At 38.2% G+C, this 13,322-nt stretch overlaps 1 protein-coding gene across 8 annotated transcripts in view; it reads left to right on the forward strand.

The window, feature by feature from the left end:
• Window positions 1–11,741, forward strand: part of LOC129727069 (mucin-2-like) — a 67,757-nt gene extending 56,016 nt beyond the window's left edge. For 6 of the 8 annotated variants that reach the window (XM_055684475.1, XM_055684474.1, XM_055684473.1 and 3 more), the window contains exons 5-7: window positions 9,498–9,818; window positions 10,013–10,210; window positions 10,866–11,741. In XM_055684475.1, the coding sequence (XP_055540450.1) occupies window positions 9,498–9,818; window positions 10,013–10,210; window positions 10,866–11,273 (927 nt within the window). In that variant the 3' untranslated portion in view covers window positions 11,274–11,741. The remainder of the gene's footprint in view (window positions 1–9,497; window positions 9,819–10,012; window positions 10,211–10,865) is intronic. The other 2 variants (XM_055684478.1, XM_055684480.1) reach the window with 2 other exon arrangements.
• The last annotated feature ends 1,581 nt before the right edge of the window (window positions 11,742–13,322 follow it).

Below are 13,322 nucleotides of genomic sequence, written 5' to 3' on the forward strand. Positions count from 1 at the left end.
TGCAAATTTCGGATGGTGCTTCATAGTTGAAAAATGACGGATCAGTTTAACAGTCTGGGGGGCTTCGTAAATAGGCTTCTTGTCACCAAGCGAATTCGCACAGTTTTCAGTTATAGTGCTGCGTTTGACAGATTTTTCCGACAATTCAATTGCGTATCTACAGCATCTTCTTCAATTTTAACTACCAAGTTTTTTTTTTATCGTTGCGGTTGTTATATTTAGTGTCCGATGTGGAGTCAGCGTATAGTCACTTTTTTGTCTCTCTGGGTATAAAAACTCAGTTGTTGAATTTGTTGATTTCCCCTGTGCCTTACGTTTAACCAGTAAACTTTTACCAAACGGATCTCTTTCAGAGAGCGTATCAATAGAACCGCTGAAATTTTTTTTAACAGTAAGATCAGAGTATTTAAAATGAATATTACCTTACCATTCTTAACAGGACACGGTCGCTGACCGATAAAATACCGCTATTCGAAGTCCTCTGGTTTAAAGTGCTTGAGACACACAAACTTTGCATCAGCTGACAGCGGAGACCAACAAAATTGAGCTCATTTTTCCCGATTGGTTCATGTTGTGAAAAACTATGCATGCTTACTGTTTGTTTGTCTTTCCGTATCTTGTATAACGATATTGGTACTGTTTTTACTGAGCAGATAAGCATTCCAAGACCTTTTTCAAAACAAACTTTGTAACGTAATATCCCCGAGCGCTTTGATCGGATTATATGTTGGGCGTGTACATATAGGAAGCATGCAACATTTTTACCAATACGGTGGTAGGTATCTGCCTAACCTCTGCTTTATTAATATTGTCCTAGATCAGGTATTCTTTCACTGTTTGGTCAGTTGCACTCAATGAGGTATATATACGTTAAGAAGAAGAAGACACTTGTCTGTATTAGTAGCGAAAAATGGGCAAAACCACGTGCTTTTCTGCCGTGATATGACATTGTGACGTAGATCCAAGTGATCAGTTTTTCAGTACGGCCCAAAAACGAAAAAAAATCTCGTCATTTTTGTATGGAAATGTGTGCCAACGTCACTTTGTTTTTTTGATTTTATGCAACGTACGAATAAGTAACAACAAAAAGGAAGATACCAAAAGATAGGTTTTCGAATAATGAACAAGTTGGCATGAAAAACTTATATTCCAAAAAATGGCACTTACGTCACTTTGTCATCTCACGGCAGTTTTGGGTTGTGAAGTAGATCTCCAAGAACAAACGAATGCCGTTTAAAATTGTATTCCGCCTTGTTTACTTGCACCGCAAGGCTTTTTCTGCCGTATTCTGTTATAACTTGTGAAAAATTCTTGAAATTCTTGACTCAAACCATCTCCGTACTTTTCCATGTTCCGTTGAGCTGCATCGACCTCTCAGCTAAGCGCACGCAACGATTTTTTTCGGTCTTCCAGGGTCGTCGGCCGTCTGAAACCGGGCTCTCTTTCGATGCTTTGATAGCTGTCCAATGCTAAAATGTTGCGGATGCCGGAACGGGCGGATCCGGCGTCCACAAAGTGCCGCACGATGTCCGTTTTTGACGCGGTTGGGTTCCGTTCTTTGAAAGCGTACACTTCTGAACGGAGTCGCTTCACTGTTTTCGCCATCACGGTTTTGGTTCGACTGATAGAGTTTTCAAATTTTTTTCTGCTGCTTCATGGGTTACTATGATTGAAGGTAAACCCATGAAAAAGAGGCAATCGGTACAACTGAAGTGTCCAAAATAGCCCTGCATATCAAAAGCAGACCGATATCATGACAACAGTTTCCTGAAGCCGCCGCCAATAATGATGGCGCTACTGTTGGAAATATGGTCATAAGCTCCGTTCATTGTGCCGCATGTGTTACTGTACGGATTTTTCGCGTGCTTCTTACTATATTGAATGTAGGGCTATCCGGAACGTGTTGAAACATGTTTGAACGTGACCATTTATGTCCTGCACAAAATCCATAAAACGTTCAAAACAAAACAATCGTTTTTCTCTTTCTGCATTTCTTCACACCACTTGCAGCAACAGTTGATCTCGCATGGACGGTGCTTAATCGGCTGTTTCGCAAGCACTGACAGCCTTTTGACGTATAATCGAGCCAGAGAGTCAGAGAAAAACGGCTTCAAGCGAAATGTATGGGGATGACGTTCGTGACAGGGATGTGATCAAAAGAAGCCCCGCTCAACGTTATAACATTACCGGGGAACGAAATGCTTTGTTTTTTGTTATTTCTATTGTTCAGGTTGAAACTCAAACTCAAGCTGCGGTTCAAATTCATAATAATGACAAATTTTCATAATTTACCTAATTTAGCTTAGCTAAGGGATAGGTTCTAGTTTGAGTTTAAGTCCAACGTCAGATTTTCGCTCACAGGAGACTCAGTGTTCCAGTTATTTTATCGACCCACGTTATTAGTACATGGATATAGGGTTTAATAGATTTGAAAGTGTTTATCAAAGAAAGAAAACTGCAATTATGTTTTTTTTTGTTTTAATACAAAATTCCAAATCAGACATTATGCAGGGCATTTGTGAAGACTAGTAATCTATCTGAATTAAGCTCTCGAAATAGCTCTCCTTTAATCGATGATAAATTTGCATTTTGGACTTTTGGATACCTCTTCAAAAGATCACTGAAAGAAAAAAAGCTGGACGAAAATCAAAATTTGTTTTTCTGCAGTAATTGAATGGAGAATCAAACTCGCATCCTCCCAGACGCAGAAAAATGTTATTTGATTACGCGATCTATTGTACTATTAAAATCGTCATGGCTTGTTGAAACGAAAATTACGTCCTCTGATTGGTCGCTCTCTAGCTTTCTTTTAAAGGTCGACAGAATAGTACACTTAGCTAACCTTAGCGTAGCCGATTGAGGCAGTAGCAGCTGGTTTTTCGAATTTGCTTTCGGCTTGAACAAATCACTTGCCCGATCGGTTACATGTCTCAGCAGCAGCGTGGTTGTCAGAGTGACTTTATCCCCCTACTGTTGGGCTGCACAAAGGTTACGATTAGCATATCTGCTTTTGAACAGCAGAACGCCTTTCTCAATGCAAATAAACAAGTAATTGAAGGTTATTAATTTTTTGGCAACAACACAAGCAAGCATTCTATGCTGGATCCTAGCAATTAAAATCAACATGAAAACAGCTTGTTCAGTACGTGTTTGTCCGTGTGCCCTATTCCCCTACTGTCGGGGCAGCACGAAGCTTGCGGACAGCATCATATGGGTCATTCCATCTCAAGTGTGCAAAAAAAGAGGCAAACGTATCACCGATCGCATCAGATTTGGCTCAAATTTTGTGGAATGGTTTATTTAAGGTCATTATGCAAAAATCCCAATTTTGGTGCCGTTCGGTTCACCCTCTGCCCCGTGAGACCCTCTCTTTTTTTTAAACAGTGCAATTTTGCGTCAACAAGTCTTGTTTTGTTCTAATTATAGCTTCGAAAGCATGATGTCTCGAAATAAATTGACACATGAATTTTGAAGAAAAGAATTAGTTGAGTATTCCAGAAACAAAAAATATTAATTTTGAGCGACAATATTGCCACATATGTTGTTTTTGCATTTGAAAAACTGAAATTGCCTTTTTCGGCGAATGAGTATATTTTGATTTCAAATCAAACAATTCCATCGTGTCCCTGAGAAAATTTTACATGAAAAACACTTATCACCCCGAGGTATTATGAGCGAAACTCGAGTTATAGCATTTCTTATTATTATTCTGCTAATATCTTAAAAGCTTGCATGATTATGGACATTTTGAATAATGCAATTTGAAGAAAATTATTCGAGAAATCCAAAAAAATAAATAACAATTTTGCCTGGTAGTGTTGCCAGATATGTTATTTTTACAGTTGAAAAATAAAGTTTCATTTTTCGGCCAAGAGGTATATTTTGATTTCAAATTCGACAATTGCATCGTGTTGCTGAGAAAATTTTACCCCAAAAACCCCTATTACGTAGAGGTTTAATGAGAAAAACTCGAGTTACAGCATTCTTAAGAAACTTTCAATTTTTTAATTTGAATGCTTATTTTAGAAGCGATCCGTTATAAATGTTCGTATTTATCCTTAATGAATACAAAACAAACGTTGTAGTAAGAAAAACAAATAGGGTTCGAGTACCAGTTTCTATCGTACGCATAACGGGTGAATCATAAGTCGTAGTTCGCGACTTCCCCGGGATTTCCTGCAGCTGTTTCGATTTGTACTTCGATCTAGATGCTCTCCTGTAAGGTTTAAATTTCGTCGATTGCTGAAGTCTGTTTTGTTGGTTTAGTTTTATGTTGTTGACCATTGGACCCCCGTCGTAGAACTGAGCGATCATGTTTTATACCGAGGATTTCTTGTAGCCCTCCGTGCTAAAGTGCCTTGCCACCATCGTTGTTTGATGCTGTTCAGGCCTGTTCAGGCATCTGAAAGATGCGCCCACGATACAGTTCTGTTTCGCAACCTACATCGCAAGTAAACGAAAATACAATGTGCACGGAAAATACCCACAAAAAGGAGAACAAAACTAAAAACAGCTGTTTGTGCCTCTCTAGTGCGTATGACGAAAATCATGACATTAATTTAGTCTCATTAACTATGACTCACCCGTTAGAGTGGCATTTCCGTAAATTTTTTTGAACTCTCGACGCGCTTTAGCCACCGTTTTCTTTGACTGAAATGAGAAAAGTAACACTACCCGCGAATGACGATTATTCGGCACAAACAACTAAACACAACTAAAAGTATATGACGCCTCAGTTCCCGAGTTTTACTGGTTTGCCAGATTAATTCCAACTCTTTTATTAATTCCAGTTTATCACGTTTTCTCAGGCACTAGGCACATTTAAGTTTGAGTCCACGTATGAGAAGAAAATTGTATCTTTTTCAGTACCGAAGTTAGGTTTAAATTTTAGTTTGAGTTCAAGTTGAAGTTCAGGTTTAAATTCAGATTAGAACTTTGGTTCAGCTCCGAGTTCAGATTGCAGTTGAGATCCAAATTAAACTGCCATTGCAAGTTCCAATTGCAACTTGTATCGGAGTTCAGATAAACATTCTAAACGTCCATGCGAGGTTCAAGCTTTGATTCTTTTCAGGTTTTGGTGCAAGTTTGCCAAAATCAAATATCTTAAATACCAATATAGTTCACTTACGTGAAATTATGAAGACAAATTGAAAATGACAGAAGCGTTAGTCACCTTTTCGACCGCTAGGTGCGCCACTTCTGATTTTGTTCTACACGACATGCGAATAAGAGTAACTTTTGACAATAATATTACCCTAATGGGTACACTCAAAAAAATGTACATTTTATTGTGAAGTGGACTCGGCCGAATATTTTATAATAATTCGCATATGTATGAGGCAATCCATGGGTGGTGTTCTACGGTTTGTACGTTTTTCGACCTCCGACAATATTTTGAGTTGTAAAATGGCGACTTCCGGTGACTGGAAAACCGCCGAAAATGACCAAATACCACCAAATATGGGTGTTTTTTAACCAGAATGACGCTTAGAAGCCAGAAATCGTCTCCAAATGCCAGTTTGAAATCCAAGATGGCGACTTCCGGTTTCTGAAAAACAGCGGCAAATGACCAAATATGGGTATTTCCGCGATTGTTATGATGCACTGAAGCCACAAATCGACCTCAGACAACATTTCAATTGTAAGATGGCGACTTCCAGTGATTGGAAAAGAGACGAAAAAGACCAAATACCACCTAATATGGATGTTTCGTTAACTAGAATGACGCTCAGAGGCCAGAAATTGTCTCTGAATACCATTTTGAAATCCAAGATGGCGACTTCCGGTTTCTGAGAAACAGCGAGATATGACCAAATACCACCCAATATGGGTACTTTTGGTGACTGGAAAACTGCCGAAAATGACCCAAAAACAACCAAATATGGGTGTTTCCTTAACCAGAATGATGCATGGAGCTAAAAATTGACCTCAGACACCATTTTGAATTGTAAGATGGCAAATTCTGGGAAACAGCCGAATACTACTGCATATGAATATTTCCGTAATCGAAATAATGTATAGAAGCCAAGCATTGACCCTGGACACCATCTTGAATTCGAAGATGATCACTTTCAGTTTCTGGAAAATCACGAAAATAACTGAATATGAGTGTTTTCGGAATAGAGGTGATGTACTAAAGGCAAAAGTCGAGGATGTTGTCATTCCAAAAACCAATAATTTCAAACGATATAAACCGCAAAATAAATCGCATATAAATCGCAAAAAATCAATGTATTTGGAATGTTGAAAATTATTGAATTAAACATAAAAATAGGCGGGACGAAGTTTGCCGGGTCAGATAGTAAATACATAAATATGCTGGTTAAAGCAAAGCTGCAAGTGATGAATACGAAAATTAGAACTCGAGAGCAAAAAATTCGGAGGGATAAAAAAAAAAAACAAAAAAATACTTTCCAAACGCAGAAAACTAAACATTAAATAATAGTTTTTTCATAACAGTTGTTATCACTAATTCTGTTTGTTTTTTTGAATATCTTTTATATATAATATAATAAAGCTTTTAAACCAATTGCAACATTATTTGCATCCATACTGTTAAATTAATAGAACATTCAAGTGTTATCTAAGCTAAAAGTTGCACAACAACCATATACGACTATTGACAACCATTGTGCGGTTTCTCCTTCTATCTTTTCCGCGAGGCAATTGTAATATTCATTTAATTGTACACTTCGTGGCCTGATTATTGAGCTTGAGCTTGACGGCCGCACATTTCGTAGTTGCTTCCCGTGATGGATCTGAGCTAGTGAAGTTACACAGGGAACCACGTATATATCAACTTGGGATTAGTTTACCATTTACACGTCGTGGCCTGATTATTTCAATATTTCTTCTTCGTGCCTCGATAAGCTACATCTATTATATTTTACAACATACGCACGAAATCTGCAACATATTTTTTTCTGTGAAATTATGAAATTGAGTCAACTAAATCTAAAATTGAGTAAATTCAGTTTCGTGTGTGAGAATGTCACACGCTCACAGAAATTCAACAACAATGCACAGTGGTACAGTAAGGCAATGTAGGCGGACATGAGTTTTTCGATGCGATTTTGTGGTTTTAGAGTAAAATGTTTTTCTGAGCACTTGTTTCTTATATTTAGTCTATTTTTTATGTGCAAATGAAAATTTGGGTGGTCCTGAAATCGACTAAATAAAAAAACTAACTATTTTATTATGTATACATTCATCGGCACATTTGTAGATCAACTAATATTAAGCAAATTTTGGTATTTCTTCACAATACTTATACAATATTTGTTCTTTCAAATGATTCCAAAAAATATTATTTATGTTTGCCCTAATATCAATATATCAAAAGGTCCTATTTTTAAAACAGAAATAGTGAAAACTCTTCATCTGTACAATATATCGACAATGTTTTTTTGTCAAAATTGGCGTATTTTTGATTAAAGTTACCGAAGAAAACTTTGTTTTTAAATTTGAATTGGAAAAAATAGAGCGAAAAGACTGTTTTTGGAAACCAAATTTAATGTCTCCAAAAAAGCTTTTTTACAAAGTTACTTAGAATTGGTTGGTCTACAAGTTTGCCAAAGAATGTTTACAATTATTTATGCGAAAAAAAACAAGTTAGTTTTTATTTCGTTGATTTTGGGACCACCCTAATTTTCATTCGCACATAAAAAGAGGACTATCTATAAGAAACAACTTTTTACAAAAACTATGGATTTAAACCGCAAACCAAAATCGCAACGAAAAGCTTATGTCCGCTAAATTGCCTTACTGTACCACTGTGCAATGAGTTTAGTTACCTTTTCCACCACAAAAGGGGGTGTTCCCTGTCTGTCTTCACGGAAATATATGGGAAATTCCAGAGTGAACTATATTGTTATTTTAAGATATTTGCTAAAATTCAGGTCCACATTTTAGTGTAAGCTAAGATCAAAATTGAGTTTCATATTCAAGTTTTAAATCAAGTCCAACATCAAATAAATCCGAATAAAATCCAAGACTAAAGGACATTTTTTACTAAAATCGGGCAGTTTCCCCAATTATTCAAATCAAGTATAAGACACAAGAAAAACAGAATTTTAAATTGAATTTGAAAGTTGAATTCAAATGCACAATGGAATGAACCCAACTTTAGTTCAAGGATATCCATGAATTGTATGTTTTCTAGTACATTACCAGTCATTTTGTGTATCATGTTGATAATTCTAAACTGGTGTACGCAGATTTGAAAATTTTATGGCTGCCATCTTACAGTAATATTTTTAGAGATTCAGACATGTAGTGACTAATAACGCAAAATAGTCGTTCGAGAAAAAATGAAGAGATGCATGAGATATAGGTGATTTTGCTAATTTAGTACCGTAAACTGGGGTGACTTTGATCACCGGGGTGACTTTGATCACTGTACCTCTTTTTTGAAAATGTGGTAAATAAGCGCTCGTAGTGCTTGGGATTTGTCGTAATCCTCACTGATTGTGTGGATATATGTTCGAATTGCTACTGTTCGTGCATTTCCTGCTATTTAAAGAGTGTTTTTCATGCTAAAATATTAATTGAAAATAAAGTGTATTTTTGGCGATTTTTGTTGCATACAAACAATCGGTTCAAGCAGATTCAAAACAACAAGTTGCAATACGTAAAGTTTATTTATTTTGTTCCCAGATTAGTTCTTAAGATGAACAAATATTATGACAATACATTTTATTGTTATTTTTGCAAGTTTTTCCTCGAAGGCATTGTTGAGTCCCAATATTCTCCACAGCGTACTACATATTTCTTCTTAACAAAAACCCAAGACGTGAAGTGCATGCAAATTTGGACAATTTCATAAGTCATATTCCTCGTGGACTAGTTTTTGATAATTTTAGACCACCTTCTCTCTCAGTGAATAATCATTCATATATATTCTAAAAATGTTGTATGAATCTTGGACATTCGCCATTATAAACGGTTCACGTAGAATCGGAATGGCCCCAAATTGCTTCCCACATTTATAAACTCGCTTGAGTCGTTTTAGGCTGTTTAATTTAGTGAAAGTAGCACAGTGTTACTTCAAATTCATCAAAATAATAAGGTGATCAAAGTCACCCCGGAATGATGATTAATGTAAAAATTTTAAAGCATATTCAAAAACAGCAAAATTGTTGCTAAACTTTTGAAGTAGTGACTGAATCTTTTTCAATGCATGCCAGTACTTATTTTAAAAATATATATATATATATATATATATATATATATATATATATATATATATATATATATAACAATATTGTTTTCAGTATATTCTGAAAATATTTGAGATACAATCAAAAAAGTGATCAAAGTCACCCCAGTTTACGGTAATAATTGTGTGGTGTAAAGGTCAAATTAACATATTGATAGATTTCCATGTTTCTGTAGCTCATTCGTAACCCAATGCACTTTGCCACAAAGCTCACCTCCCATTTCAAACACCAAATCATTGTACAAAAAAAGCATGTTCACTAAATCACTTGTTCTTATAGCTCCCATCAGTGGTACGGAACCCTCGGCCAGCGGTAGTAGTGTCGTCATCGCAACAGACATTCATTCCGAGTTTGGTGACGACCCCAAACACCAACACACTCACGCAAACACGTCCTCCCGGCGGCCAGGCGGTTGCGAATGGCGGTCAAAATTTCCCAATGTTCCTTTTTGATCCGAACTTAAGCTTGAATTCGTTCGTTGTTCAATCGAATGCGGCGGAAGCATTGCCATCGGCAGCCACGGCCAGGACAACCTCCGTCATCACAACCACAAACCGACTCATCCTCAGACCGGTCGCGGCCGGTCTGGATTTCGACACGGTAGATTTGCACTATTCACATTCTAAATTTTAGATATATGCTCATATACCGCAAGAATGTTGCTATCGGGCTTCTGATCCTTCGAATTTCTTCCATTTCGGTTCCGTTCAATACGGTTTTCATTTCTCTATTCTCTCTCGTGCTGCTTTTTTCGAAGAAAATTAATCCATTCGTTATCGCTCGATGCATTGTAGCTTCCATCGGCAGGATCGGTTTCCAGCCGCTTCGGTGATGATGAAAGCAGCGGCTCTGCGATGCCAAACGTTCCGGGAAGCACAGCGGCACCACCGCCAAGTCCAATTACTGCCCGACCACAGCCGCAACCGACGACCAGACCGGTAGTGAGGCAAACCACTTCCCGGGTTGTAACCCAGCGGACCACAGCACGACCTGTGAGTATGGTATAGTTACGGACACACGTTATGGGTTTTTTTTTCCTCTTTCCTTTGGGACGCTCGGAACAGTTACAAAAACACGACATCGTTTGATTCGTCGATAGAGTTTAAACGACAAATCACGGTTACTGGATGGAGAGCACTGATTAAAAGGGGTTTTCGACAGAAAGCTATCAAAAATGAATGAATGATTGATTTGTTGGAGGGATTTCAGGGATACTCATCTTCAATCAAACTTTGCGAGTTTAGTGACATTTTTCAAAGTCATTCATTTAATAATCAATTTACATTTGATCTTTTCTGTGATCAACACATAAGTGATAATTTTGTTAAAAGGAATTTTCCAACTTGTTACTTGAGCAATGTTACCAAACTCACAAAGTTTCCAACCTGAAATCCCTCATTAATTGATTGCTTAGTATGTTATCTTATGTTAAGAAAGCATATTTTTCTACACAATTCTAGCTTTTAAAACACACATTCAATCATGTATCGTAACTCATATGATTTCACAAGCACACAGCACACACCACAATTTGCACCAACACGTTTTCTTTTCCCTCTTGTTTTTTTTTCTCTTGTCCCCTTCCGTCCATCCTGCCTTCACAACTGCACGCGGGCACCAAACACCATCCACGGTATCCCCCCACAGATCGAAGCGGCCCCGGCAGTAGTCCAACTCCGTCCGATCCCGGTCCAGGTTCAGGTACAAGTACTAGCACAGCCACCTCAACCATTAGTACCAACACAAACATTCGCACAACAACAGCCACTGCAACCACAACAGACCCAAGTGCCTTCCGCCGGCGTTGGTGGTTTGACAACACCGAATAATGTTATCGATCACTTTTTTATTCCACCCGGCCAGGGCGGAGCGTCGGTCAGCAATAACAACAACAACAACAACAACAACGGAAGCCCCTTCGTGGGTCTGTTTAATCAGATCGGAACCAAGCTGGCCACAACGGCCGATGCCATCGCCGGGATGCTGCGAAAGACGGTGGATGTGATTGTGACTTCACACATTCAGGCTCACAAGCGGTCTCTGAGTGGCAATTGAAGAATCGACGGTTGAAGGTCGAAGTACTCATGATGGAAAATTGTAGCGTTAGTTGGAAAGGATCTTGCCGTTTTAGGCATTCTGACGGCCGTGAAAGTAGCTTGACAGCAAGTGTTACATTAACTTATATTCTGATTAGCGTGTTAAGGTATTATCTGTATATCAAGAAGTCGATTGATAGAGAAGCTCCTCGCTGACGCTAATATAATATGAGAGCTTTGAGATAGAAAGTTATTATGAAGCCAACATTGAAACCGTACTGGTAACAATTTGTACTTGAATTTCTTGCGAGAAACTTGAGTAACAAACGAAAGCTCTTGGAGGAGACCTGGAGGAGGATTAGAAAGCAAACTGTTGGATCAAAGTAAGATACAACATTACAGGAATAAACAATAAATGTGAAACAATACTGCATATATAACCGATTATACGTTGAATCAAATAAAGCATTGTTTTACTCATATACAATCCGATAGCACTTTTCTCTTTAGATTAAGAAATAATAATAAATAAAGAAACCAGTACATCCGAAAATAAAGCCTTTCCGAGATGGTTTAAGTCAGAAGTTAATCCGATAGTTTCTGATGAAGGGAAAAAGCAACAATGCTATTATTGAGGATTAGGGCATTTCCCCCCTTGCTGTAATAGCATTTACTTTTCCATCAACTAGGAGCGCAGCCAGAGAAGGAAAAAATAACGATGCTGGATGCCTTGTTGACTGGTTGGTATGGTAATACAATTTAAGGATTATCGCGATTTCGACGAAGATGAAACAGAAACTGATGCTGTTGCACGCGGGGTGATAAAACTTTTCATTCTACGCCCGTTTTTGTTACGAGTGTTGATTTTCCCTCTGTGATAGTGAATCAAAGCAAGCGGGAAATGCATTTTTCTTGATTATAACCGAGAAGTTGGCATCTTGAGCCGGCATCCGATGAGGGAAGCGAGATGATAAATAAAAATTGTTTGTCGGGACAGTACAATTTAAAAATACGTTTTCTGAAAGCTCCAACAACAATCTGATGACAACCGTTCTTATGAAGAGTAAATCTTACGTAATTTGCTCAAACTATTAGAAGCATTGAATTTAACAGTATTTAACATTTGACTAGTTTTATTCAGGTACTTTTTTTCACACAAAACGTATCTCAAAAAATCTAACTTTGCAATCGTTGCACCAACTCCTGAACCATCTCCCTGAGCCGATCCTCCTTCTCCACCTTCGTCGCAGCGGGTTGTGAAACTGCATCTCGAATCTCCCCGATGGCGGTAAGCAGATCCAGTGATGCTGGTGCGACAGCATACTCCTCCGGAGCCAGCGTTGTTTCCGCTTCCGGATCCGACGGTAGAGACGGTAGCTCTCCGATGTTCGTTAGAATACCGAGCAGAATGTTTATCAGATTGATGTCTATGCTGGTATCGATATTGGCTTCCACGTTAATTCCCACGCTAACGATGTCACCGACGTTGTTGTCGCTGATGGAAATCGGACCGCAAAAGGCTGCACTAATCAGAGCAAAAATTGCGCTTGCGGCGAGAGCGTACTTCATGGTGGTTTTGTTTAGGTTGGAGTGCGTTTTCGACTGAACCGATTGACTGCTGTAGTTTGTTTGAGTTTGCTATCGAAATGAATTGGTTTATATAACACCGGTTCATTCAACTAATCTTTCGGGTGCTTTCCGATAAGCCTTATTGAATGAGTAAGGTGGGCAAAGTGCTTTCCACTACGGTGATAAGCGGCGTAGGGCGATAAAAATGAGTTGAACAGGCAGATTTGGCGATATGTTTCGAAAAATCATCACAGTGTGAGGGCTTTTTGTTTGATTACAAATTATTGCAACGCAGTGCGTTTGTTGATTGAATTTGACGAGAAATAAGTCACAGTTCCGATTGATTAAACGACAGTAATCTTTTTGATGCGAAGAAGTATTGTTTTTTGAATGAATTGGCAAAATCGTCTTTTTCGTTGATTTTGTGTCAGGGGTTGAACGGAAGTTGGTTTTTACTGTGGGGAAATATGATTTCTCTGTCAATCGGGAGCTGGTCATG

Source organism: Wyeomyia smithii, chromosome 3 (genome assembly GCF_029784165.1).
Source record: "Wyeomyia smithii strain HCP4-BCI-WySm-NY-G18 chromosome 3, ASM2978416v1, whole genome shotgun sequence".
In the NCBI taxonomy this organism is placed as follows: Eukaryota; Metazoa; Arthropoda; class Insecta; order Diptera; family Culicidae; genus Wyeomyia; species Wyeomyia smithii.